This window comes from Oratosquilla oratoria, chromosome 44, assembly GCF_046742065.1.
Source record: "Oratosquilla oratoria isolate Oo_2021 chromosome 44, ASM4674206v1, whole genome shotgun sequence".
NCBI lineage: Eukaryota > Metazoa > Arthropoda > Malacostraca > Stomatopoda > Squillidae > Oratosquilla > Oratosquilla oratoria.
Genome location: NC_134820.1, coordinates 9434149 through 9461352, shown reverse-complemented (window position 1 = coordinate 9461352; position 27204 = coordinate 9434149). Strand labels below are relative to the sequence as shown.

Sequence of the window (27204 nt, the reverse complement as noted above, 5' to 3'; positions counted from 1 at the left end):
TTCAACCCTTTGTAAAATGGTGTTCATATGACCTAACCTACTCTCCAAGTCCTCGATCACCTTATCAACCTTCTCCTCTAGTCTTGTCAGTCGGGGGGGGGTTTGTGTCGCCCCCACCCTCTTTAAATCCCTTGAAAATATTCTCATCACTTTCTACTGTATTGCTCTTATCTATGCTTCTAATCTTTACATTTTTATTAGACATTTCATCATCGCTCAGCTGATCGGGGGGTCTTTTGTTTACCTTTCGCTTGTCTGCCTGGGCCAAGTCTACTCCCTCCTCATTTCCTTCCATTTCCCTCAGTAATCCCTCCCCTTTTCCTCTTTCCCTACTTTCCCACTACTCCACGAGCAATTTCCCCCCCACCCTGTAAAAACACTAGGCACTTCTCTTTGCGTTGGGATCCACAGACTTCAGTTTTCTTCAGAACGTCTTCTAAGCCGTCCATTCGTTGAAGTGTGTGTGTGTGTGTGTGTGTATTTACCTAGTTGTATTTACCTAGTTGTATTTTACGGGAAGGGGAGCTATGCTCGTGGTGTCCCGTCTTCATATCTCATTTTATCTAAACTATTTTTAAATTCATGTATTGTTTTTGCACACACCACTTTCTCATCTAACTTGTTCCAACTGTCTATTACTCTGTGAGGAAAGCTGTTCTTTTTCAGGTCTCTTCTATTGCTGTCCTTTCTGATTTTCTTTCCATGTCCTCTTGTATTTCTATCATCCCATTTTATCAGATTCTCTCTATCAGTAATTTCTATGCCTTTCATGATTCTGTAAATAGTTATCAAATCTCCTCTCTCTCTTCTTTGCTCTATTGTGTGTGTGCGCGTGCGTGCATGTATGTGTCTGTGTTCACATGTACAAGAAAGCATTACGTGCGTGTGTCTGTGTTCATATTTGTGTGTACACGCACGCGCATTCACAACATACACTGGTTGTCTAACATGTGTCTACGTGTAAGTGTCTACACGAGTGTAAGCATGTATATGTCTGTTTTTGATCTCCCAAACCACCACCGCCAGTAACAACAAGAACCTCATAAGAGAAATTAAGACACGACAAGCGCAGTCATTATCAGACTTATTAGTTGTGTTCCAAATGAAAGAAACATTACACTTCAACAGGTTAGGGCGGTAAAATTTCACGATAGCACAGCGCAGATGGTGGAAGCGACAAGCTAAAGCTGGTTGGCTACCCCCCTACCACCCCCTACTCCCCCTCTCCTCCCCTCCCTCCCTCCCTCCTGCATCAGTACCCGGAGGTTGACACGTAACCACAGGTAACCACCAACGGCTATCCACTCGCCCCACACCCTTGTTTGAGCAGTTCCCAGTGTACATAATGACCGCGTTATATGGGGATCGACTGTATATGGTAAAATAGAAAGCAGTCACCACAAATGTTTGCGATGTTGCTGCATGTGTGCGTATGCGTGCCCGACTCTGCGCGAATTTTAAAACGGTTCTCTACATTTGAGATGGTTTTGAAATAAAATCTGTATATGATTGAATCCGTGTTATTCGAATCCGCATTATTTGAGGGACTCCTGTACAAGGAATACAAAACTTTTTGTGATAAGTACAGTATTATAAATAGATTGTGGCGGGAGCACAAATATCCAACCATATGGGAAACAGCTTTTGAATTATCTTTTCTAAAGCCAGGAAAAGACCCATATTCAGCTTCCAGTTACTGCCCCACTGTTTTAACCTGCTGTCTAGGCAAAATAATGGAGAAAATGGTCAATACAAGACTTGTCTAGTATCTCGAGCATAATAATATCATATCACCATTACAATGTGGATTTAGAAAAATGCATTCTACAATAGACGTCCTAATACAGCTGGAGACCTCCATATGTGAAGCATACACCTCAAAGCAACATCATGTAACTGTATTCTTTGATATAGAAAAGGCATATGACACTGCATGGAGACATGGAATTCTTAAGACCATTCATGATTGTGGTCTGTGAGGAGAATTACCCCTATATATTAAGGCATTTTTATCCCATAGATATTTTAAAGTTAAATTTGGTAATACTCTATCAGATAAAAGATGCCAAGAAGAGGGTGTTTCACAAGGGAGTATACTTAGTGTAACACTTTTTGCTTTGGCAATAAATAGGGTAGCAAATATTATACCAGATAAAGTATTAACCACTTCAGTACGGGACTTAAATCTCGCGGGCAGCAGCCAATGCCAGCCGTATGACGTGTCGTAATAATACTCGCTTCATAAAATATAGTCACGGCTTGTATCGATCGTTCTCTCTTTCACCCGCGAATTTTGAAAACCACAGAGAATGGGATTCAGGGCGCATTTGGGAGAATGTAAAAACACAGAGGCGACTACAATAAATATAATCAAGACGCCGATATGGCAGCGTCGCGAATCCACTTGCTCCTCATGACGCCTATGTGTGCGGCACCGTATGGAAGGGGTTAAGCACATTATATGTAGATGACCTCTCAATATCCTTTGCTGCTACCTATATGCCTGTAGCAGAAAGGAAACTACAACTCGTTATCAACAAGATTGTCAACTGGGCAGAAAAACATACATACATATACATACATATACCAAGGTTTTTTCTCCCTTACAAGGGAGGTAGCCAAAAAGGGAAAGGCATAAAATAATTTCCACCCATTCCATCCCTGAATACACTCCACACCCCTCCACCCTCCCTCTTATCTGAGCACCTCCTGAATGACGGGTCATCCCTGCACCTTGTCCACTGCCCTGGGTCAGAAGCAGTGTTGCAAGACACAGCACATCCACAGCAAGGCCACTTCATTAAATCGGCGACCCCCCCTCTCCGTCCCCCCATTGCATAAAAGGAGAGGACGGGGAGAAATCCCTTCGGGCTGCGTCAAATTTTGCTCACACATACTACCTCACCCCCCACCCACCCCCGCCCATTCCACCTCATGCAATCACAACATCATCCATATACAACCATTCTCCATTCATCCCTGTCTTCTGTCCTCTCCCGTCCTTCCTCAACAGACATTCCCCTCTTCCCCAAAGCCCCCTTCACCCCATCCATCTACCTCATCCTAGGACGTCCCCTCATGTTCACTCCCTCCACATCTGCCTTCCATACCTCTTTTACTAGTCTTTCTTCACTCATTCTTTCGGTGCTCGGACAATTCGTCGATGGACACTTCGTCGACGGACACTTCGTCGACGGACACTTCGTCGACGGACACTTCGTCGAATGGACATTTAGTCGAACACCCTTTTTGTCGAACGGTCGTTTCGTCGCGAACAATTGTTTTGTTGCATAAAGGCAATTTCTATCTATCTATCTATATATATATATATATATATATATATATATATATATATATATATATAATATAATATCTCTATATATATGATATATATATATAGAGAGCTTTTACTTCAGAATATATATATATATATAATATAATATCTCTATATATATGATATATATATATAGAGAGCTTTTACTTCAGAATTTTTTAAAAGGAACTTTAACATATCAAAACAAAACGCAATAGAAAATTTATTAAACATTTTTATTTGAGGTATTAGCACTAGTTCTACTGAAATATAAAATACATTTTATGAAAATAGATATAAACTTACAAATTATGTGCAATGGCTTGTAGGTATTCTAGTGTATCTCTGTTTGCATAGTCATCCGTGAGTTTTTTCAACCGTTCATTAACAATTGCGTATTTCTTTTTAGTGTTTCTAGGCATAATACCACATGAAGCCTGTTGTATTGTTAGTTCCCAATCATTTTGCTCTTTTTTGAGTTTGGTCATAAGGCAAGATAAATTTGGATGGACGACTGACATTCTTTGTTGAAATGCGCGGTGCCAACCTTCAACAGAATTATTTGTGTGTGGTATTCCTAGCAAGGTCTTTTCTCTTACATTCCATAAGGAGATATCAAAACTTGGGCGGCGTCGCCTTCCTCTTTGTACAGCACCTAACCAAGTTGTCTCAAAGTAGACGAGAAATTCTCCTAGGACTTCATCTGTTTCCTCATCTAATGAAGCCATTAATTCATTAAATACGCCTATGACATCCTCCAGTGCATACTTTTTGCTAATAAATCGAGATTAGTGTCAGTTGCCATTAAAACGATATCTTCCTCTTCGACTAAAACAAATCTCTCCCCTCTTAACGAAACCCTAAGTTATTTTGTTCCCATCTGTGAATTTTCTTTGTCTTTTAATCATTCTGCCAAGACTTTCTTTTTTTGGGAAGAGATCCAGTGGCTTCCAAGGGAAAATCAGATATGCAGTTCTGAATTATAGTACTCGTAATTTCTTCAGTATTTTAGGCTCGTTCCTTCATCTTCTCTACTGTCTTGAGTACCACAGTTCTACTGGCATCTGGTCGGTGAGAATGTGGCAGTGGAGTACCTTGTAGTATATCATTCACTGTCTTAAGTCGCCCTCCACATCTCCCTTTTTTTCTTCGCATTTCCAATAGGTAATGCTATCCCTCATTTTGTCAACTGTATAAGCATACCCATTGTACAGTAGTTTCCTTCCACCACGTTTAGTAACAGTGAACTCCATGGCCTTATTATCATTCATATCTTGAAATAATTACCTCAAGAATAGATGTAGAATGTCTAATTAATAAATATCATTTTGAGAATGTTGAAAAATGTCCTTCCAGATGTGGGAATATTTCTAGTATGTATTGTGTATTTAGATTTAAGAATGATAAATAAGTTTGCCTTACTTTGATCTTCCGACGAACAATATTAGCTGATATCCAGTTGCTTTAAATATATCAAATTGTACTGATATCATCATTTATCACCTTATTATCATTCATATCTTGAAATAATTACCTCAAGAATAGATGTAGAATGTCTAATTAATAAATATCTTTTTGAGAATGTTGAAAAATGTCCTTCAATATGTGGGAATATAGTCATTATATATTTTAAAGTATTTTAGGCAAATACAGGTAAACGTCGACTTACGATGGCATTAGGTTTCGATAGAGCCATCGTAAGACGATTTCATCGTAAGTCGACCCCCAATTTGTGTATCACTGTTCCGTGGTCACTGTACCTAGCCTACCTGTATATTAACCACCAGAGATACTGAATATAGCCTATTAAAAATGTACAGTAGTTTATTTAATTATTTTTATCCTTTTTACCATATTCAAACACTATAATATATATTTTCAGTACGGAACTTAAATCTAGCGGGCAGCAGCCAATGCCAGCCGTACGACGTGACGTAATAATACTCGCATCATAAAATATAGTCACCGCTTATATCGATCATTCTCTCTTTCACCCGCGAATTTTGAAAACCACAGAGAATGGGATTCAGGCACATTTGAGAGAATGTAAAAACACAGGGGCGACTACAATAAATATAATCAAGACGCCGATATGGCAGCGTCACGAATCCACTTGCTCCTCATGACGCCTACGTGTGCGGCACCGTATGGAAGGGGTTAAATTATCATATCGTCGTCGTCGTCGTCGTCATCGTAAAGTCGAACAATCGTAAGTCGCGGCCATCGTAAGTCGACGTTTACCTGTAGTATCATTTATTATCAAATATTTACATAAATACCTGGTTGCCTGTTTAACACTCTTTCGACGAAAAGGCTGTTCGACGAAACATCCATTCGACGAATCGTCCGGCGATGAAATGTCTGTTCGACGAAGTGTCTGTCGACGAATTGTCCGGCGACGAATTGTCCGGCGACGAAACGTCTGGTCACGCATTCTTTCCATGTGTCCAAAACATCCTAATATTCTTTCATCAACCCTATCTCCCAGCTCCTTTTCCACCCCTGTTCTCCTCCTCACCTCCTCATTTCTCACTCTATCTAGCCTAGTAACCCCCATCATACTTCTCAGACACCTCATCTCAAACACATTCAAACTCCTTCTCTCTTCTTCTCTTATGTTCCATGTTTCTGCCCCATACAGTGCTGTTGGCACAATCACTCCTTCATACAGTCTCCTCTTAGCATCCATTCCCAAATGTCTATTCCTCATTACACTCTTTAATCCACCAAGGCATTTACTCGCTTCTCTCAATCTACATTCTACCTCCACCTTCACTCCACCTTTTCCTGCCACATTTGCACCCAAATATCTAAAACTATCCACTTCCTCCAGTCGCTCTCCCTTAATGCTCACTTCCAGTCTACTGCCATTTTCACCCCTTGTACATCTCATCACCTTACTTTTACCCACATTTATCTTTAGCTTTCTTCTATCACACACTCTCCCAAACTCTGTCACCAACTTCCTCAATCCCTCCTCCGATCCTGCTACAAGCGCAGTGTCGTCTGCAAACAACAGCTGGCTCACCTCCCACTTTTCTCCATTTTCTTTAACCATCTCCAATCCCTTGCCCACTACCCTTGCATTTACCTCTCGCACTACCCCATCCATGTATAAGTTGAACAGCCAGGGAGACATAATGCATCCTTGACAAAGTCCCACCTTTACCTCAAACCACTCACTCTCTCCATTTCCAATCCTGACACAAGCTCTACTACTCTCATAAAAACTCTTGACAGCTCCCAGAAGCTTTCCTCCTATCCCGTATATCTGCATAACCTCCCACAGTGCCTTTCTGTCTACCCTATCATAAGCCTTTTCCAGATCCATAAAAGCCCACAAAAACATCCTTCCCCTTTCCTATAGCTTTCTCACATATCTGTCTTATCACAAAGATCTGATCTACACAACCTCTACCTGTCCTAAATCCACACTGTTCCTCACCAATTACTCCTTCTCTTCCTCTCCTAATCTTCTCAATCAAGATCCTCCCATAAGCCTTCCCAACTACACTTAACAAGCTAATCCCTCTGAAACTACTACATTCACACTTGTCCCCTTTTCCCTTGTAAAGAGGAACTATACAGGCACTCCTCCAGTCCTCCGGCACTCTACCCTCTCTCCAGCAAAAATTAAATAAACTCACCAACCAGTCCACCATCACTGTACCTCCCTTTTTCAGACATTCTGCATGGCATCCATCCAGACCAGGTGCCTTACCTGCTTTCATCATCTTAACAACTGCCTTCACTTCATCCTTCCTTATTTCTCCTCCATTCTCCTCACTCATCACTCTCATTTTCTTCGCATTTCCCACTGCAGCTATCTTTCTTTCCCTATCCTCCTTCACATTTAGCAACTCCCTAGAATATTCTGCCCATCTTCCCCTTACTGCCTTCTCTTCCATTATCATCTCTCCATCTGCACCTTTTACCTTTTCTTCTCTACTTGATTCGCCTCCTCTTCTTCTCTTAATTTCTTTCCAAAACATTTTTTCATTACTTTCAAAATTTTCTGTCATACTCTTACCCCATTTCGCATCTGCTCTCCTCTTTGCAACCTTTACCTTTTGCTTTACTTCTCTTTTCTTTTCTTTGTACCTCTCATATGACTCCCTCATCCTATTTTGTAACCAATCTGTGAAAGCTCGCTTCTTCTCTTCTACAACCTTCTTCTACAAACATCTTTTCATTATTTTTAAAGTTTTCTGTCATACTCCCCCATCTTACATCTGCTCTTCTTTTTGCCTGATTTATCTTATGTTTTACTTCTCTCTCTCTCTCTTTTTTAACCTCGTACGTTTCTCTCATCCTACTTTGCAGCCAGTCCATGAGTACTCACTTCTTCTCTTCTACAACCTTCTTCAGTTCATCATCTCACTATTTCCCTTCCTTCTATTCCCTGCCATCCTCCTTATTCTACACGCTACAGGGTGTTTGGGATAAATTTGATCATATTTTATCTTCTGTCATTTCAGAACCATTTGAAGGATTTAATAGCAATAAAGTGTAACAGATAGCTGATTCTGTGTACTATTGGTGGGTGTGAGAGTAGAGAGCATGGATGACTGGAAAGCACAGGAATATTGGAAAAGTGACCTGCATCATGATGATTCGTGCCTGATTAAAAAATTCAGAAATCTTAGCTGCAGCTTAGTGCTCCTTGAATATTGTGAAGGCCATTAGATGTGAGCTGAAGAATTGTGACAGTGATGTGGAAGCAGTGGCTATCAGGTGTTTTGACTCTGTCCCCAAAACAAACTTCATCGAGAAGCTGCAAAAAAAAAAAAAGGTGCGGCAAGATCCAGGCAAGGCATGTGGACCTTGGTGAGAGAGATGGGCATCGGAGTGGTGACTATGAAGAAAGCACTGAATGAGGATCTTCGCTACTCCTCATACAAGAGGTGCAAGGGCCAACTACTCATCGCCAAAGCCCAAGAGAACTGCCTTACAAAAGCCAAGAAACTCCCCAACAAGGTCAAACACCCAGTTGAGCTGAGGATGCTCTGGTTCTTCTCGGATGAGAAGAACTTTTACTAGGACCCGTTGCAAAATGTGCAGAACAACAGGTGGCTAGCCTACAGTTTGCATGAAGTCCCACATTTCATGAAGACCAAGTTCCCTCAAACTGTGATGGTCTTTGGGTGTGTTTCCAGCGATGGCCACATCATGCTGCCCCACATCTTTGAAGAGGGACTCAGACTCACTTCAGGTGCCTATAATGAATTGCTGTCCACTATTGTCAAGTGCTGGGTGGAAAGGGTGGCTGCAGAAAGACCATACCTGGGGCAGCAGGACTTAGCTCTGTGTCACACACCCATGATTGGCTGCCTGAGAACTTCTACAACTTCACCAGTCCCAACATCTGGTCCCCCAACTCACCTGATTGCAACCTCATGGACTATTATGTGTGGGGTACAGTTGAAAAAGACACCAATTGTGCCTGCAACACCAAGGACGAGCTGATTGCCAGGATCAAACTAGTGTTCAGGCATCTCTCGAAGGTCACCGTGAAGGCCACATGCTGCAGGTTCAAGTCCCACCTGGAGGCCATGGTGGAGGCTCAGGGCAGCTTCTTTGAGTGAGCTGCATTTGCCAAAAGATCCTCTAAGAGATGCACTTTGAATTTTGAGAATACATCAATTTTTGGCCAAGATATGATGTATTTCTTACCTTTCCAAAAAAGTGTAAAAAAATTCCTGATCACCCTGTATCTTTGCACACCTCGTCACTGCCTCCTTGAAGCACCTCCATTCCTCCTCCAGTCCTACCTTGCTCTATCCTTCACCACCTCCCATACTTCTCTCAGCTTCTTCTTGTATTCCTGCTCCTTGTCCTTCTCATCTAAACAGTTTACTCTAAGCACCTCCTAACCTTCTCTCCTTTTCTTTCTCCACCTATCCTCCACTCACAACTTACATTCCACTAAAAAAGTATCTCATATTTCCCGACTCTTTCCTCTAAGAACATGGATATCCAAAACTCTTCCTACTCTTCTCCTGGATACCACTACATAGTCCATTAACCCCTTCCATACGGTGCCGCACACGTAGGCGTCATGAGGAGCAAGTGGATTCGCGACGCTGCCATATCAGCGTCTTGATTATATTTATTGTAGTCGCCCCTGTGTTTTTACATTCTCCCAAATGCGCCCTGAATCCCATTCTCTGTGGTTTTCAAAATTCGCGGGTGACAGAGAGAACGATCGATATAAGCGGCGACTATATTTTATGATAAGAATATTATTACGTGACGTCATACGGCTGGCATTGGCTGCTGCCCGCGAGATTTAAGTCCCGTACTGAAGTGGTTAAAGCCTAATCAACCACTCTTTCATCCACCATCCTCTCCCATGTGTATTTATGCTTAATTTTTTCCTAAACACTGTGTTTGCTATCATCAATTCTCTTTCTAAACACATCTCCACCATTAACACTCCATTATGATTTTACCACTCCAACTATTGGTTCATCTCCTATTCTAGCACTGAGATCTCCCAAAACCACTACACTGACATTTCTCCCAAAACTCTATCCACTCATTTAAATCTACCCAAAAAGTCTCCCTTTCCTCCAATTCACAAAGGTGGACATAAGGAGACACCACTAAATTATAGGCCAGTATCACTGATCAGCACAATAGTGAAATTATGTGAAAGAATTGTAAAAGATTGATGGACCAAATATCTTGAAGAGATGAACATTCTGACAGACAGTCAGTTTGGTTTCAGATCTGGAAAGTCGTGAGTGTCAAGCTTTAAAGCTTTAACTCAAAAGTGATTGATGCACAATGAGAGAGCGAGAGAGGGGTAGGTAGACTGTGTGTACCTTGACCTAGACAAGGCATTTGATGAAGTACCTCACAGACAACTTTTGAGGAAATTGGAGATCATTGGAGGACTGAGAGGCAAACTACCAGAATGGATGAAATCTTTTGAAGGAAAAATGCATGAGGACAGTAGTAAAGGATAAGATGTCAATGAGCAGAATTCCACAAGGTTTAGTGCTTGCACCAATAATGTTTCTTGTCTATGTCAATGACATGATGGAAGGGACAACAAGCTATGCCAACATGTTTGTGAAATGATGCAAAAATCATGAGAAGAGTGAAAAATGAGGAGGACAGGAGACTATTGCAAAAAGATCTAGACTATTTGTGCATGGAGCCATGAATGCGAAATGAAGTTCAATACCAAAAAATGCAAAGTACAGGCTGGAATTGGGCAATAATGGCAAAATACCATCTTGAAACTATTCTTTGGGAAGTGAACCTGTTATAAAAGCAAAAGAGGAGAAAGACTTGGGAGTGTTGATAAAAGACAATCTGTCACCTGAGAGACATATCAGCAGGATTGTGGGAGAGACATACAGACTACTGCAGAAGATTACAGTGGCATTTCACTATATGGATGAAGAGATGATGAAAAAACTCCTTGAAACCCTGATCCATCTAAGACTGGATATGTGTCAGTGGTCCCAACACAGAATGAAGGATATAACCAAGATTGAGAGAATATAAAGGGCAGCAACCAAATTGGTCCCTAGCCTGCCAGATAAAACATATGAAGAAAGACTAAAGGCATTGGCTCTGCCAATTTTAAAAGACTGAAGAGAAAGAGGTGATATTACTAAAGTATTCAGGTTACTAAAGGGCATAGACTACACTGACAGAGGAGATCTGATTAAAGATGGGAGACTCGAGGTCATGAGAACAAATTAAGAAGGATCATATGTCTAAAGGACATGAAGTAATTTCCATATAGATACATAAATACATGGAATAGCATAGAAGGTGATATAACTTAAGCTCAAACAAAACACAAGTTTAAATCTAAATAGTGTAATTGGAAATCAGGGATATAGATTAAGTTGGAACTGTACATAAAATTTTTAGGCTAGGTACAATAGAAAATTAGAGAATAGGATACAGGACCCAACAAGCATTGCTCCTTTCCTGTATACTACAATTATGTAAATACATTGGCACACCTATGCTCAGGGCAACAAAGAAAAGGCCTGCCAACAAATTCAAACTGCTCCAGATGCAGCCACCACATAGAGGCCACAGAACACTTCATACTACAATGCCCCACACTAACAATCCCTAGGCAATGACAATTATCCCCCTTGAGTGATTTAGGATCCCATTTGGAGGCTATTGCTGGTTAACTGAAGGCTGGAGGTCTTCTGCAAGACACTAGAGACATTGAATTGATTGATTGGTATTATCTATGGGGTTACCTATGCAAAAGACAATCCTCAATGAAGGAGGCAAAGGAGACACCCATACAACTCATGGCTGGGGCAATTCAAACAAACCTGCTGAAAGTTATTTAGAATGGGAAGGGAGCTTGTTAAGAGAAACTGCAGAGATTTGATGATGGTATATAAGTGAAGTGACATACATCCATGTGTATGCTCCCAAATGATAATGATAATTAAAAACATACAATGAAGTCTTACCAGAGCATCATATAAAGTTCTATAAACAGATATAACAAAAATTGTCCATAGTTATCAGTAGATGAGAGCATAATTTGGTGCTCACATCAATTAAAGTTCTATCATGTGGATTTTGCCATTAATATTGTGCATTACTAAGAAAATATACAAGTATCTCACCTTTACTTCTATCAAAGTCTTGTCTACATGTGTCTTTACACGGCTACTAATATTGAATGTCTCCTCATCAAAACTGGAAAAAAAATGAACAAAAATTAATCAACCTACACTTTCTCAACCTTATGAAGTATAACTGTTTATGATGTGCCCTCTTACTCCTAGGAATAAAGAAAATATTTCCATGTCATACATATGCTTGCATAAAACTTTTGAGAAGTTTATATTCTTCTATAAATAGATACACACATATACCAAGAGGCCCTTCATATGGGGGCTGATCAAGTCAAAGCATACACCTACTCTATTCTTGTTCCACACCCATCCAAAACCCATTTGTTGTCCCTCCCATCTTAGCTCCTCATAGATTAAGGGCCTCCCTGTCCTTATCACACTACTCATATCAGAGGCAATACAACAAAACACAGCTCTTCCATAGCAGGGCCTGACAACTGAAGTTAGCTTACCCCCACCACTCCATCTTATGGCAATCCTTCCTCATTCATTCAAGAAAATATGCAAAGCAGATAAAAAGATAACAATGATAGTTATGATGTCATTTACCTTGACTTTAGTAAACCATTTGACAAGGTGCCCCACCAGAAATTACTAAATAAAATCAAAGCCTACTGCATAGGAGGAAAAGTGTTTGAATGGATTAAAGCATGGATAAGTGACAGAAAACAGCAGGTCACCATTAACAGCATAAAATCCAAATAGGGTTGTGTTACTAGTGTTCCCTAGGGCTCAGTTTTGGATCTCTTATTGTTCATTATGTATATAATCCACATAGACAATGGGATTAATAGTGATGTTGTAAGTTTGCAGATGACACTAAAATAGGATGACATATTAGGTCCAGGGTAAATACCAAGATACTACAGGATGATCTTACTAAATTATTTGCATGGTTGGTAAAATAACAAATAAATTTCAATATCTCAAAGTGCAGTGTGTTAAATCTAGGCTCATACAACCCAGAAAACAGGTATAGCTTAAATAATACCATTTTAGAAAAAAAAGCTGTCATTCTACTTGTACCATGTAACCCAGTACTGGTTGCCACATGGTCAGATTGTCAGTGACTAAACCAGCTAACCCAATGGTAAGCCACCAGTGAGGAGGGTGTATTGGACACCCAAATGGAGGAAAAAGGAAACCATCACAAGGACAGATGAACTCTTGAGTCAATGGCCTTCCAACCCTGTTATAGGTCACTTACCCATGTGAGCCTGGCATCCCTATAGCCTGAAGATGGAAGTCCTGGAGGTTGAGTGATGTCCCACAGCTGTGGTTACACTGATGTGCCCCCCTGGAACTAGCAACATTCCTCTTTACTCCTCTATTCAGGCCAGGATGGGAGGCCCATCTTGGCTCAGGGAGGCAAATCAGATGAGCCAATTGACTTGAATCTGCGGGTCAGGCACACCCAAAGTCAAAAGACTACTGACTGGGCCAACACTGCACAGTCTGCGGCTCTCATCTCCTAGTGTCAAGGTGGTGGGTTCATATACTTTCCCATGATCCCTAGGACAATTGGGTTAATATGTATACCTAAATTTTGGTCTGCCATTATTGGGCTTGGTGGTAGGTGGGGACATGGGAGGGCAATTCACAGGCTTATGTTCCTGGCAACCATACTGGATACATATGGTGGAGACAGGCTTGCAACCTACCCTGCTCAAAATCACCAAACCTGCTGTGTGGGTTGCTGGGGTGTTGCAAATGAGGCACAAACACATCAAGCCAGGCCCAGGCTGAACCTCTTTGGCTCTATGCATGGGTGCAAGGAATTTTTTTTCTCTCTCTCAAGACGACCTACTACCCCTTTTATCAGTCAAGCTCAAAAAGCTTGGATTGAATACAGTGGTTCTCTCAGAGGTAGAATACTAGGCAGTGGCGAGATCAGTAGTGAGAGTTACACCTACTTCTGGTTGGGCCAAACCGATGGGACCCACCTTGTGGGAGTAGCTGTGGGTTTATCAAGTTGACTACAGCACGCCATTGTAAAGGTTACTCCAGATGATAAATGTATGATGCTGGTGAGGCTAAAGCACACTTTGGGCTTTCTCTTATTACATTATATGCTCCTTGAAGAAAAGATGTTCTATGCCAAGATTGAATCTATAGTTGACCAGTGCCCACCACAAGGTATACTAACTGTTTTGGACGACTTCAATGCAGCTACTGGTACCAACAGAGCTGACTATGAAATATGTATTGACTTCCATGGTTCTGGAACCAGGAACATCAACAGTCCTCTCCTTCTGAACTTTGCAAAGTCCAGAAGGCTGAGGATTGGTGGTTCTCAGTTCCAGAGACAAAAGCTATATCAATAGACATGGTATACTTATACAGTACCAGAAGAGTGGCCAAGGAGATCAATCACATACTAGTTAGAACTTGTTAGAAGATCCTACAGAACTGCAGGGTTTATCAATGTGCTGAATTCTTTGGCACCAATCACAGATTTGTAGTTGCAACACTGAGATTGAGTATCAAATCCAGGAAAATCCTGAGATGTAACCCACCTGGGTTTTATCAGGAGAAACATAGGGATGATGTATTTACCTAGTTTTATTATACGGGATGGGGAGCTATGCTCATAGTGACCCATCTTTGTATCTCCCAACATCTAGTTTGTCCTTAAATTCTTGTATGGTATTTGCACACACTATAGTTTCATCCAATTTTTTTCCAGACATCCACCACTCTGTGTGGTACTTTATTTATTCATTTATTTATTTTCAAATCTCTTCTAAAGTAGTCTAACTAATATCAGCATTAGTAAAGAAGAAGTAGTCAAGCAGATTGACAGACTTAAAGCTACAAAATCTCCGGGTCCAGACGAAATTTTTCCAAGAATGCTTAAAGAGTGTAAATTTGAAATCTGCGACCAGTTAACTGAAATATTCAATAAATCGGTAGACACTGGTTCTGTTCCAACTGCTTGGAGGCAGGCAAACGTTGTTCCTGTTTTTAAGAAGGGAGATAGATTGTCTATATGCAACTACAGGCCAATCAGTTTAACATCGGTTATAGGAAAAATGCTTGAATCAATAATAGTAAATAGACTCAGAGAACACATTCAAGGGCATAATTTAATTCGTGTTTCACAGCAGGGTTTCTCCAAGGGTAAGTCATGTGTGACTAATCCTTTTACACTAAGGTATATAAGGCGTCAGACAACAATGAAAATTACGATGTTATTTACCTTAACTTTAGCAAAGCATTCGACAAAGTGCCACACCAGAGACTACTAAATAAAATCAAAGCCCATGGCATGGGAGGAAAAGTGTTAGAATGGATTAGAGCTTGGATTAGTAACAGAAAACAGCGGGTCACCATAAATGGAATAAAATCTAGGTGGGGCAATGTTACTAGTGGGGTCCCCCAGGGCTCGGTTTTGGGTCCCTTGTTGTTCATTATGTATATAAACGACTTAGACGAAGGGTTAAATAGTGATGTTAGTAAGTTTGCGGACGACACTAAAATAGGACGCCTAATTAGGTCAGGAGACGACGCCCAGATTCTGCAGGATGACCTTAATAAGCTGTTAACATGGTCGGTGAAATGGCAAATGAACTTCAATATCTCTAAGTGTAGCGTGTTAAACGTAGGGCTACACAACCCCGAAAATAGATACAACTTAGATAACACGTTTTTAGAAAAATCTGAGTGCGAGAGGGACTTGGGAGTTCTGGTGAGTCCGGACCTTAAAACCAGGAAGCAGTGTATTAGCGCCAGAAATAAAGCTAACAGAGCATTAGGCTTCATTGCTAGGACGGTAACGAATAGAAGTGCAGAGGTAATTATTAAACTCTATCTAGCGATAGTTAGACCCATCCTTGACTATGCGGTACAGTTTTGGTCTCCGTCCTACAAAATGGACGTAAATTCACTAGAATCAGTACAGAGAAGAATGACCAAAATGATACAAGGACTCGGAAATTTGCCTTACGAAGAGAGGCTTAGGCACCTAAACTTACACTCTCTGGAAAGACGCAGAGTGCGGGGTGATCTAATAGAAGTGTTCAAGTGGATCAAAGGCTATAACAAGGGTGATGCAAACAAGGTCATCATAATAAAACAACAGGGCAGGACTCGCAGTAATGGGTATAAACTGGACAAATTTAGATTTAAGAAGGAAATAGGCAAGAATTGGTTTACTAATAGGGTGGTCGATGAATGGAATAAACTTAGTAACCATGTAGTAAGCGCTGAAACTATCAGTTGTTTTAAAAAACGATTAGACAACTTTATGGATGGGGATGACGGTGGTGATGGATACGGAGCTGCCTAGTGTAGGCCTTATGGTCTTTTGCAGTCTCCTTTATTTCTTATGTTCTTATGTAACTATCCTTTTTGAGTTTCTTTTCATGTCTCCCTGTTTTTCTTCTATCCCACTTTAATAAGTCCTCTCTGTGTCCAGGAGTATGTAGTAGCAATCTCTAATCAGTCTGAAGTACTTGGCTCTCTTGAAGACCCTGAAGAACTGTGGGACACTTTAAAGCATGAAACTTAAAAAGCTACCAAGGAATATATTAGAGAGCTCTCAAGGTCAAGGAGTGGTGTAGTGTTGCAGGAGACAATGAAGAGTATAGTTAGGCTATGCTGCCAGAATGACTCAGGACCTGGATATATACAAGACTCAGAAATGGCAATCTAGAGCTCTCATGAGAATGGATAAGGAGAGGTATGTCAGGGGAATTGCTGAGGATGCTGCTTACTGAGCCCTGAAAAAAATCCATTCCAAATCTGTGAACCAGAGGACCACAATCCAAATAGCTGATGGCAAGCTAGTGTCAGGTGTGGAAAGGTGCAGCCCCTTTGCTGAGTACTTTGAGCAGTTGCTCATGGGTTACCCTCCAAGCAGACAGCTTCCCTTTGATGGTGTTCAGGTGGCAGTTCCTGATCCACTGATAGACAAATCTCTGCCCTCTTTGACAGAGATCAAAGAGGCTGTGAGTAAATTGATGAGTGAAAAGGCAGCTGGCACCTGCAAAATCAGTGCAGGGTTGATGAAAGCTGGTGGGGAGGCCATGATCCACAGGTTGTATGCTGTACTGTCTGCTGAGTGGCAGTTTGATACCATTCCCTCCAACTGGAAAAAGGGTCTGGTCATCCTTATCTGGAAGGGGAAAAGGGAATGACAGGACGACAACAACTACTGCAGCATTACACTGCTCAGTGTGCCAGGTAAGGTGCTTGGCCATCTATTGTTGACATGGGTTTGTTCGCATCTGCTAAAGTTTCAAATGCCTGAGCAGTCTGGGTTCACACCAGGTAGGTCAACAATTGATCGGATCCTAGAGATTTGTATTCTTGTGCAGCCCAACATGAGCTTCAACAGGAGTTTCCTACAGCTTATGTTAATCTCAAGAAGGCATTTGATTTGGTGCATCATGGGGTATCTTCTGCAGATCTGTAGAATTCCTGCAAACTATTAATGTCCAGCTTATACTCTGGGACAGAGAGTGCTGTAAAGTATAGAGGAGGCACATCTAGCTTCTTTCCTATTAATACAGGACTGATGCAAGGATGTGTCTTTGCCCCATTTTTCAATACCTGCAAGGACTGGTTATGGGACAGTTGTCAATCAGCGTTGTTCCAGAGCATCTATTGGCAACACCAAGGTCACTGACCTAGTATTTGTTGCTGATGCTATCCTTCTTGCAGAGTCGTTGGAGGTCCTTGTAGCAGCCCCTGAATCACTCCACAGGGAGGTGAGACCACTTGAACTTGAGGTCTCCTGGACCAAGACCAAGATCCAGGAGTTTGGGAGCTTACTGGATGACACAATTTTGTCTATTCATGCATGTGGCAAGGACACTGAGGTCTTGGAAAGCTTTACATACATTGGCAGCATAGTGCCTAACAATGGTGGGTCATATCAGAAAGTATTTTGGAGGGCTCCTATTCCCCATGGTGTTATGGACTCTCTCAACCAGAGTATATGGCAGTTATTATGCACAAGGACTAAGATTCAAATCAAGTCACTTGTGCTCCCTGTCTTGCTGTATGGTTGTGAGATATGGACATTAAGTGCTGATTTGAAGAGGTGTCTTGATGTCTTTGGTACTAGATGCCTTTGGAGAATCATGGGGTATGGTTGGAATGCCTTTGTATCAAACAAGAGACTATACTGTGTGACTCAGTCTTGACCAGTTACCAGCATAATTCATGAATATCAGCTCTGGCTATCTAAGCATGTGGTATATTTCCCTGCTGTTGATCCTCCTCACAAGGTTGTCTCCACAAGAGACAACCCTCAATGGTAGAAACAAAGGGGGCACAGGCAGAATTCAAGGCAGGGACAAATTGATTGAACCTGTCAAGAGCTGTTTGGAGTAGGAAGGGTGACTGCATAGGAGCTTGCACAGAGTCTATGGGGACTGACGCCAGTGTGTGAGAGAAAAAACTCCCTCCCTCCCATATGCCCCCAATTGATGATGATGATGATGAAAAGGGCTTGGGAGTGTTAATGAGTCCTGACCTTAAATCCAGAAAACAGTGCATTAGTGCTAGGAATAGATCTACATACATACATATACCAAGGCTTTTTCCCCCTTACAAGGAAGGTAGCCAAAAAGGGAAAGGCATAAAATCATTTCCACCCATTTCATCCCTGAATACACTCCACACCCCTCCATCCTCCCTCTTATCTGAGCACCTCCTGGATGATGGGTCATCCCTGCACCTTGTCCAATGCCCTGGGTCAGAAGCAGTGTCGCAAGACACAGCACATCCACAGCAAGGCCGCTTCATTAAATCGGCAACCCCCCACTCTCCGTCGCCCCATTGCATAAAAGGAGAGGACGGGGAGAAATCCCTTCGGGCTGCGTCAAAACTTCTGCTCACACATACTACCTCACCCCCCCACCCCCACCCCCCCTGCCCATTCCACCTCATGCAATCACAACATCATCCATATACAACCATTCTCCATTTACCCCTGTCTTCTGTCCTCTCCCATCCTTCCTCAACAGACATTCCCCTCTTCCCCAAAGCCCCCTTCACCCAATCCATCCACCTCATCCTAGGACGTCCCCTTATGTTCACTCCCTCCACATCTGCCTTCCATACCTCTTTTACTAGTCTTTCTTCACTCATTCTTTCCATGTGTCCAAACCATCCTAATATTCTTTCATCAACCCTATCTCCCACTCCTTTTCCACCCCTGTATATATATATATATATATACCAAAGGCTTTTTCCCCTTACATGGGAGGCACCCAAAAAATAAAGGCATAGAAACCACTCCCACCCATTCCATCCCCTACATACTCCACTCCCCTCAACCCTTTTCCCTCCCTCTCATCTTGGCACCTCCTGGATGAGAGGGCATCCCTGCATCTTGTCCACTGCCCTGGGTCAGAAGCAGTGCTACAAGACACAGCACATCCACAGCAAGGCTGCTTCATTAAATCGGTGACCCCACCCTCTCCATCCCCTCATGCAGAAAAGAAGATGGGGAGAAAAACAGCTTTCCACACAATGGTGAATACTTGGAACAAGCTGGATGAAACAATAGTGTGTGCAAACACCATACACGAATTTAAGAGCAAACTAGACACTATGAGATACAAAGGCAGGACACCATGAGCACAGCTCCCCTTCCTGTAAGATACAACTAGGTAAATACTATATTCACATGGAGCCAAAATTGGAAATTGAATTTCCATACCAAAAAATACTGGTATAAGATATTGGAAACAGGCATTAACTCAAAAAGACCACCTTTGAATTATTCCTTGTGAAGTGAATCCATTACAAAAACAAAAGAGGAGAAAGATTTGGAAATGTTGAAAAAACACAACACGTAACCTGACAGACACATCAATGTGATTGTGGAAGAGACACATAGAATGAGTCGAACATTAAAATGACTTTTCACTGTATGGATGAAACATGATGAAAAAATGAGACCCTGATCCATCTAAGACTGATATGCATCAGTGTTATGGTCCCTGCACAGGGTAAATGATCAAGAGAATACAATGAGCAGCCACCAAACTGGTTTCTAGCCTACTAGATAAGTCATTTGAAGATAGACTTAAAGCATTGGATCAACCAACACTGAAAAATCAAAGAGAAGGACATGACTTCATTGTGGTATTCTGGTCACACAAGGGGATAAACTTCGCTGACAGAGGAGATCTCTTGATTAGGGATAGGAGGGCTTTAAGAGGTCATGAGAACAAATTGAGAAAGCCTAATTGTCTAAAGGATGTAAAGATCAATCAATCAATCAATACATTTCCTTTGGTCTGTCTTGCAAAATATCTGCAGCCTTCATATAACTGGCAACTGAGTGTGTATTTCATCAAGTTGTATTTACCTAGTTGTATCTTATGGGAAGGGGAGCTATGCTCATGGTGTCCTGTCTTTGTATCTCTCAGTATCTAATTTGCTCTTATATTCATGTATGGTGTTTGCACACACTTGTTTCATCCAGTTTGTTCCAGGCATCCACCATTCTTTGTGGAAAGCTGTTCTTTTTTAGGTTCCTTCTATAACTGTCTTTTTTGAGTTTCTTTTTATGTCCTCTTGTATTTCTCTTATACCAATTTAGTAAGTCTTCTCTATCAAGGACTTCCATGCTTTTCATGATTCTATAGATGGTCAACAAGTCACCTCTTTCTCTTCTTTGTTCCAGTGCAGGTAATTCCAGCTTTGACAATCTCTCCTCGTATGACAGTTTTGAAAGTGTTGGGGCCATCTTCATAATTGCTCTTTGGATTCTTTCAATTTTCTTTATATTCTTTTTAGTACTGGGTGTCCATAGTGTCACTATGTATTCCAGTCTTGGCCTTATCAGTGCGACTAGTATTTTCTTCACCATTTCTTCGTCCAAGTAGGTGAAAAAACTTTGTTGATCTTAGCAAGTTGTAGGTTTCTCCGACAATTTTATTTATCTGTTTATCAGGAGTCATGTCTTTTGTGATAATTACTCCCAGGTCTTTTTCAGAACTCTTTCTTTACTTCCTTTGTACTGATTTTATATTGTCCTGATATTCTTTTTTTACTTTTTCCAAATTCCATTATGCTACATTTCTTTATGTTGAAGTCCACTTTCCACTTCTGTCTCCATTCCCAAACCCTGTTTATATCTTTCTGTAGCAGCTCACAGTTGGTTTCAGTACTTACTTTCCTCATCAGTTTTGCATCATCTGCAAAGAAGTTCATGTAGCATTCTATCCCTTCATCCATGTCATTTACATAAATACTATGTTTTGTGTGGTACAAGTGATAAAATGATAGGTAGATAAGATAGCACTATCCCAAGAAGATGGAAGGTAGGTATCTATGCTCCACTGCTGACATTAAATGGACACAATCAACCTCACTTTTTCAAGTATGTGTGGCTCCAATGAGCCAGCACCTGGTCTCCAGACTAGCCCAGAGACAAGGTGAAGAAATACAACTTTCTATGCAGATGCATAAATCCTTGAAATTCAAATCTAAGTATGATATTTGGAAAATAAAGATGTAGCCCAAGTTGGAACTATATATGGATTTGAAGTTAAGTATGACAACTGGAGAGTAAGAGACAGGACCCCACAGGCATTGTCTCCTTTCCAGTGGAAACAGGAATGTGAAAATAAAAAAAATTCATTCAAAGAAATAGTACAGCAGCAGGTAGAAGAGAATGCAAAGGAAACAGTGATTAAGGTGATCAAAGAAAAGAAAAATTGGGTGAGAGACACAGTGAATAAAAAGAAATGCATTGTGGTTTATGGTATCAAAGAAAAACACAATGTAAACAAATACCAAGGAGAAAAAGAAGAGAAAGAAATTGTGAAGGAGATACTGAAAGCAGCTCAGGACATGAGGAAGAATTTGGAGAATGAAATCGATGACTTGCATAGGATGAGTACATACTCAAAAGAAAAAACTACAGGCCAATGAAAATCAAACTAAGGACTTAAATGATAGAAGAAATACTATCAAAAGCAGCAAAACTAGCAAACAGTGAAAATTACAAGAATGTGTGGATAAAAAAGGAAATGAATGAAGAGGAAATTGAGAAAGTCAGGGCACTGAGAAATGAAGCTAGGGACACTGCTTCTGACCCAGGGCAGTGGACAGGATGCAGGGATGACCCGTCATCCAGGAGATGCCAAGATAAGAGGGAGTAAGAGGGAGGGGGGGAGGGTGGAGGGGAGTGGAATATATAGGAAATGGAATGGGTGGGAGTGGTTTCTATGCCTTTTTCTTTTTAGCTCCTGTGTAAGGGGGAAAAAGCCTTTGGTAAAAAAAAAAAAAAAAATGGATCTGAGACTGTGAAAATGGTACATCAAAATTATGGAAACATAAACCAAAAAAGAGAAAAAAAATAAATGAATAAAAATAAAAGTGGCATATACAAATATGGACAGTATGATTTCTGGAATAAATCAATTAAATGACTATTTGTCATTAGAGAAACCAGACATAATGGGAATTGTGGAGACAAAACTGAAAGGTCCTATTCAATCAAGTATGGTGGGACAAGGTTTATACAACCTTTGGTCAAAAAATAGAATGGATATACAGGGGGGAGGTGTCATGTTGATAAAGATAGCAGAAGGTAAAGAAAATGTGGAATTGATCACAACTGAAGTAAAAAATAGCAGTATGAAAAGCAGTATTCATAGTTGTATATGTGCCCCCAAAAACTAAGACTTGGTCTGACAGTGTACACTCAAAATTACTGGAAGACAGAAAGAATGAATTAACTGAGACACTGAAATATGGAGAAAACATAGTAAAAGTAAAATATGGGCGACTTTAACGCAAAGGAAATAAATTGCGAAGAATTGACAGTAAAAGGTAGAGAGGAACTCTGTGGCAACGTCCAACTGGATCTGACCATTGATTATACATTGACTCAATGGGTCAAAGAAAACACTAGATATAAACACAATGAAGAACCATCGAGACTAGACTTGATATTCACTTCTGAGCCTGAAATTGTGGACGAAATGAATTATAAGACACCAATTGGGAAGTGACCACATACTAATAGAGTTCAAGCTTAAGGAACAAAATGATGTGAGAAGAAATGAGAAACACAGAGAAGGAAGATTAATGTACAACAAAACTGACTTTGTAAAACTTAGAAAAAAATTCAAAACACTAGCTGGGAAAAAATTTCAAACGATGAAACAAAGATGGAAGAGAAATGGAATTTTTTTAAAGAAAAATATAAGGAGGGAACAGATAAACATGTACCTAAGCAGAAACAACAAAGGGTTTACATAAAGTGTTGGTATAATAAAAAGTGTAGCAATGCTAAAGATAGAAGAGAAAAAGCCTGGAAAAAATGGAAAAAATACAAAAAAGTGGCAAACATACATCAAACTGAGAAATGAATATGTAGATACACACAGAGAGGAAAAAAGAAACTATGAAAAAGATATAATAGACAAATGCAAAGACCAACCTAAACTATTTTACAGATATGTAAAAGATAAACTAAAAGACAAACATGAAATAGTGAAACTGTGTGAAGGAAACAAAGAATATACGGTACAGATGTAGAAATGGCTGAAGTAATGACCAGACACTTTAGGTCTGTATTTACAATTGAAAGCTCACAAATGTGGGATGAAGGACAGCGAGAAGGATCCCCCAAAATGAAAGAAATAACGGTGACACAGAAAGAAATAAGGGACCAAATAAAGAACCTTGACGTCAGAAAGTCATATGGGCCCGATGGAATAGCGAACTGGATATTGAAAGAATGTATAGATGAACTTACAGATAAAATACACAAGATAATTGACTTCTCACTCAAAGAAGGAAAAGTACCACAAGATTGGAAAAATGCAAATATTGTACCAATATACAAAGGAGGAGATAAAGAAAATCCAACAAACTATAGACCGGTATCCCTTACAAGCACAATTGCAAAAATATGCGAAAGAGTTATTAAAAATAAATGGATTAAACACTTGGAAGAGAACAACATACTAAACCCCAAACAATTTGGATTTAGAAGTGGAAGATCATGTACTACAAACTTAATATGCTTTTACTCAAGATTAATAGAAATAATACAAGAAAGATAATTGAATTGAATAATTGGGATTTATCTGGCGTCGCAACATCAATGGTCATTGATGCCGTAGTATTTATGATTAAGAAAAGGAAGTGGTAAAAAGCCTAAAAAATAAATAAAATAAAATAAAATTGAAATCTAAAGATCATTGAGAAGATCAATAGCACTAAGAAAGTTAAAAATAGAATTTATATTGCAGTTACATCCCAGAACACTTCAAAGGGACAGATTTCCTTCATCTCTGTGTTTTGACAAATATTGTTGTCTTTCTCCATCATAACTGGGGCATTTCACCATAATGTGTCTAATGGTCATAGGAACAAGGCAATCATTACAAAATGGAGGAGGACTGCCCTCCATAAAAAAGCCATGGGACAATCTAGAGTGACCAATCCTCAACCGGCAAAGGATTACTTCTTGTTTTCTATTCAGCAATGTATAAGACCAAGGATGAACAGTATCAGTAATCTCTCTCATCTTGTTACCAGCCTCAAGATCCCATTGGAACTGCCAAAGAGATGAGATCTCGGCTTTGATTAGAGGGATTTAATCTTCATATGGTATAGGCTGTAAGCGAGGTAAGGGTGAGAGAGCGGCTTCCTTGGGCAATTTATCGGCCTGTTCATTTCCTGGTACTTCGACATGTGCTGGAACCCAGCAGAAGTTTATTTCATTACCTCAACGCTCGATTAAAAAAAGCCATTCTAAGATTTTAAAACTATTGGGTGTTCTAGAGACTGCAAGACACTCTTTGAGTCACTAAAAATTGTAAAACATTTGGCTCTGCTTTTCATGGAGGATATAATCTCCACGGCGGACAGTATTCCCGTCAGTTCGGCAGTGAAATTAGATGTTGTATCAGGCAAGGTACCCTTATGATTAAAATCATTTGAGAATATTCCAAAACCAACACCAGTGCTAGTTTTGGAGCCATCAGTAAAAATAAACACAGAGGGTTGGTGATTAAAAGAATGTTCTAAAAAAGCATTGCGTAGTTCATAATCCTTAAAATCACGCTTACAATCATTAAAATATTTACAGAAAGACACTGTGGGCAGTCTCCATGGGGGAACAACCAAATATTTAAAAGGAAGGATGGGAATCTTGGGAAGATTCATGTCCTCTAAAATCCTTTTCATCCGGTATCCAAAAGGCTTTGGAAGTCTGGGGTGATTATGAAACAAGTGCTATTAAAATCTGCTTAAGCTGTTCTAAAACCGAGAGGGTTGGGAAGCCTCTGCAATCTATGCCAGTATCTAATAGCTGAGGTCTGGCTAATAAGATCTAACAACATTTCCCCTGCATCAACTAATAAACTTGGTATTGGGGAAGATTTGAAAGCACCTGTGGCCAAACGAACTCCACCATGGTGTACCGTATCTAAAATTTTCAGTCTGGATGAAGTGGTCGATGAGTAAAATTTGCATCCATACGATAGTTTCGATAAAATAAGGGAGTGATGTAACCGCAAAATTGTTCTGCGGTCAGCGCCCCATGAGGTATGTGCTAAAACTTTTAAAATTTGCATTGTCTCTAGACATAGTGTCTTCAGGGTTTTCAGGTAGGGTACCCAAGAAAGGTGCTTATCAAAAATAAGTCCTAAAAACCTGGTTTCATCAACACAAGGAATCTGGTCATCCTTTAACCAAATAGTAGGGTCAGGGTGCAGACTTCTTAATTGGCAGAAATGTACGGTGACAGTTTTGCTGGGTGAAAATTTAAAACCATTATTATCGGCCCATGAAACTATTTTATTGATGCAGAGTTGTAGTTTTCTTTCAGCTATTGCCATGTTACTAGCTCTAAAAGAAATGGAAAGGTCATCTACAAAAAGGGTGGCAAGTATATCAGGAGGAATCACAGATGTCACCCCATTTATAGCTAAACTAAAGAGAGTGACACTGAGAACACACCCCTGAGGTACACCTTCTTCCTGTTGTCTTATTTCAGATATGACATTCCCAACTCTTACTCTAAAAAGACGATTTGCTAAAAAATTCTTGATGAAAAAGGCCATTTCTCCCCCTAATGCCAATAGCATGTACAGCCTTAAGAATACCATGCTTCCATGTGGTATTATATGCTTTCTCTAAGTCAAAGAAAACACTGATATGATGTTGCTTAGAGACAAAGGCTTTACAAATAGAAGATTCTAGTTGAAGTAAGGCATCAGCAGTGGAGTGCATGCGACAGAAACCACATTGAATATCAGATATGATGTGGTTTTGTTCAAGGTACCAGACTAGTCGTGCATTGACAATTTGTTCTAAAATTTTGCACATGCAGCATGTAAGGGCAATAGGATGGTAATTTGATGGAACTGAACCATCTTTATTAGGCTTAAAAAAAGGTAAAATAATACCCATTTCCCAAACACTGGGAAATGAATGTTCAAACCACATCCTATTAAGAAGTTACAGGAGATATATGTTTCAACATGGCATATGTAATGTTGTCAGGACCTGGAGAAGTATCACTGCAGGAGTTTAAAGCTGAATCATATTCCTTTTCAGTGAAAGGGAGGTTATAGGATTCTTCATGAGGAGCAGTGAAGTCAAGATTACGTTGTTGTTCTCTCATTCGGTACTGATATCCAGGAGAGCTGTTGTCTGGTTTAGATATATTAGCAAAATTATTTGCTATGGCATTACTGACATCTTTAGGATCAAAGACCAAAGAGCCATCTAATTTTAAAACAGGTGGAGGGCTAATGATGTATTTCCCCGATATTTTTCTCAAGTTTTTCCAAACAATCGATGCCGGTGTTCTATAGTTGAATGATGATACAAATTTAGCCCAAGACTGATGCTTTGCTTTTTTGATGGTATGTCGAAGTAATGCCCTGCTTTTATGATAAGCAACTAAATTCTCATCATTTCTATGGCGATGTAATCTAGTCAAAGCTCTTCGTGTTGCTCTATGTAGATTTCGTATGGTGTCAGACCACCACGGTAGAGGGCGTCTCCTAAACTTTCCAGATGACTTTGGGATGGAATTAATGCCAGCAGTGTAGAGTGTGTCATTTAAGCACTCCAGTGCAGCTTCTACTGAAGAAAAACTGTCAATGTTGTTCTGGACAGTACTCAATTCTTCAAACTTGTCCCAGTTGGCTTTTTCAGTGCACCAGCGAGGAATACCATTGGTAGGAGCACCTTCCTGTGTATACAATACAGTGGGATAGTGATCACTGCTTCGTAAGTCATCAAGGACTTTCCATTCAAAGTCCA

General features: G+C 40.4%; 1 protein-coding gene across 8 annotated transcripts in view; it reads right to left on the bottom strand.

Moving 5' to 3' along the window:
- LOC143022159 (uncharacterized) overlaps window positions 1-27204 on the bottom strand; it is a 242939-nt gene that overhangs the window by 182105 nt on the left and 33630 nt on the right. For 6 of the 8 annotated variants that reach the window (XM_076180232.1, XM_076180229.1, XM_076180227.1 and 3 more), the window contains 2 exons: window positions 13154-13249; window positions 11935-12007 (listed from right to left, as the gene is read on the bottom strand). In XM_076180232.1, coding sequence (XP_076036347.1) covers window positions 11935-12007; window positions 13154-13249 — 169 coding nt within the window. Of the gene's footprint in view, window positions 1-11934; window positions 12008-13153; window positions 13250-16930; window positions 16950-27204 lie in introns of those variants that run through there. The other 2 variants (XM_076180234.1, XM_076180233.1) reach the window with 2 other exon arrangements.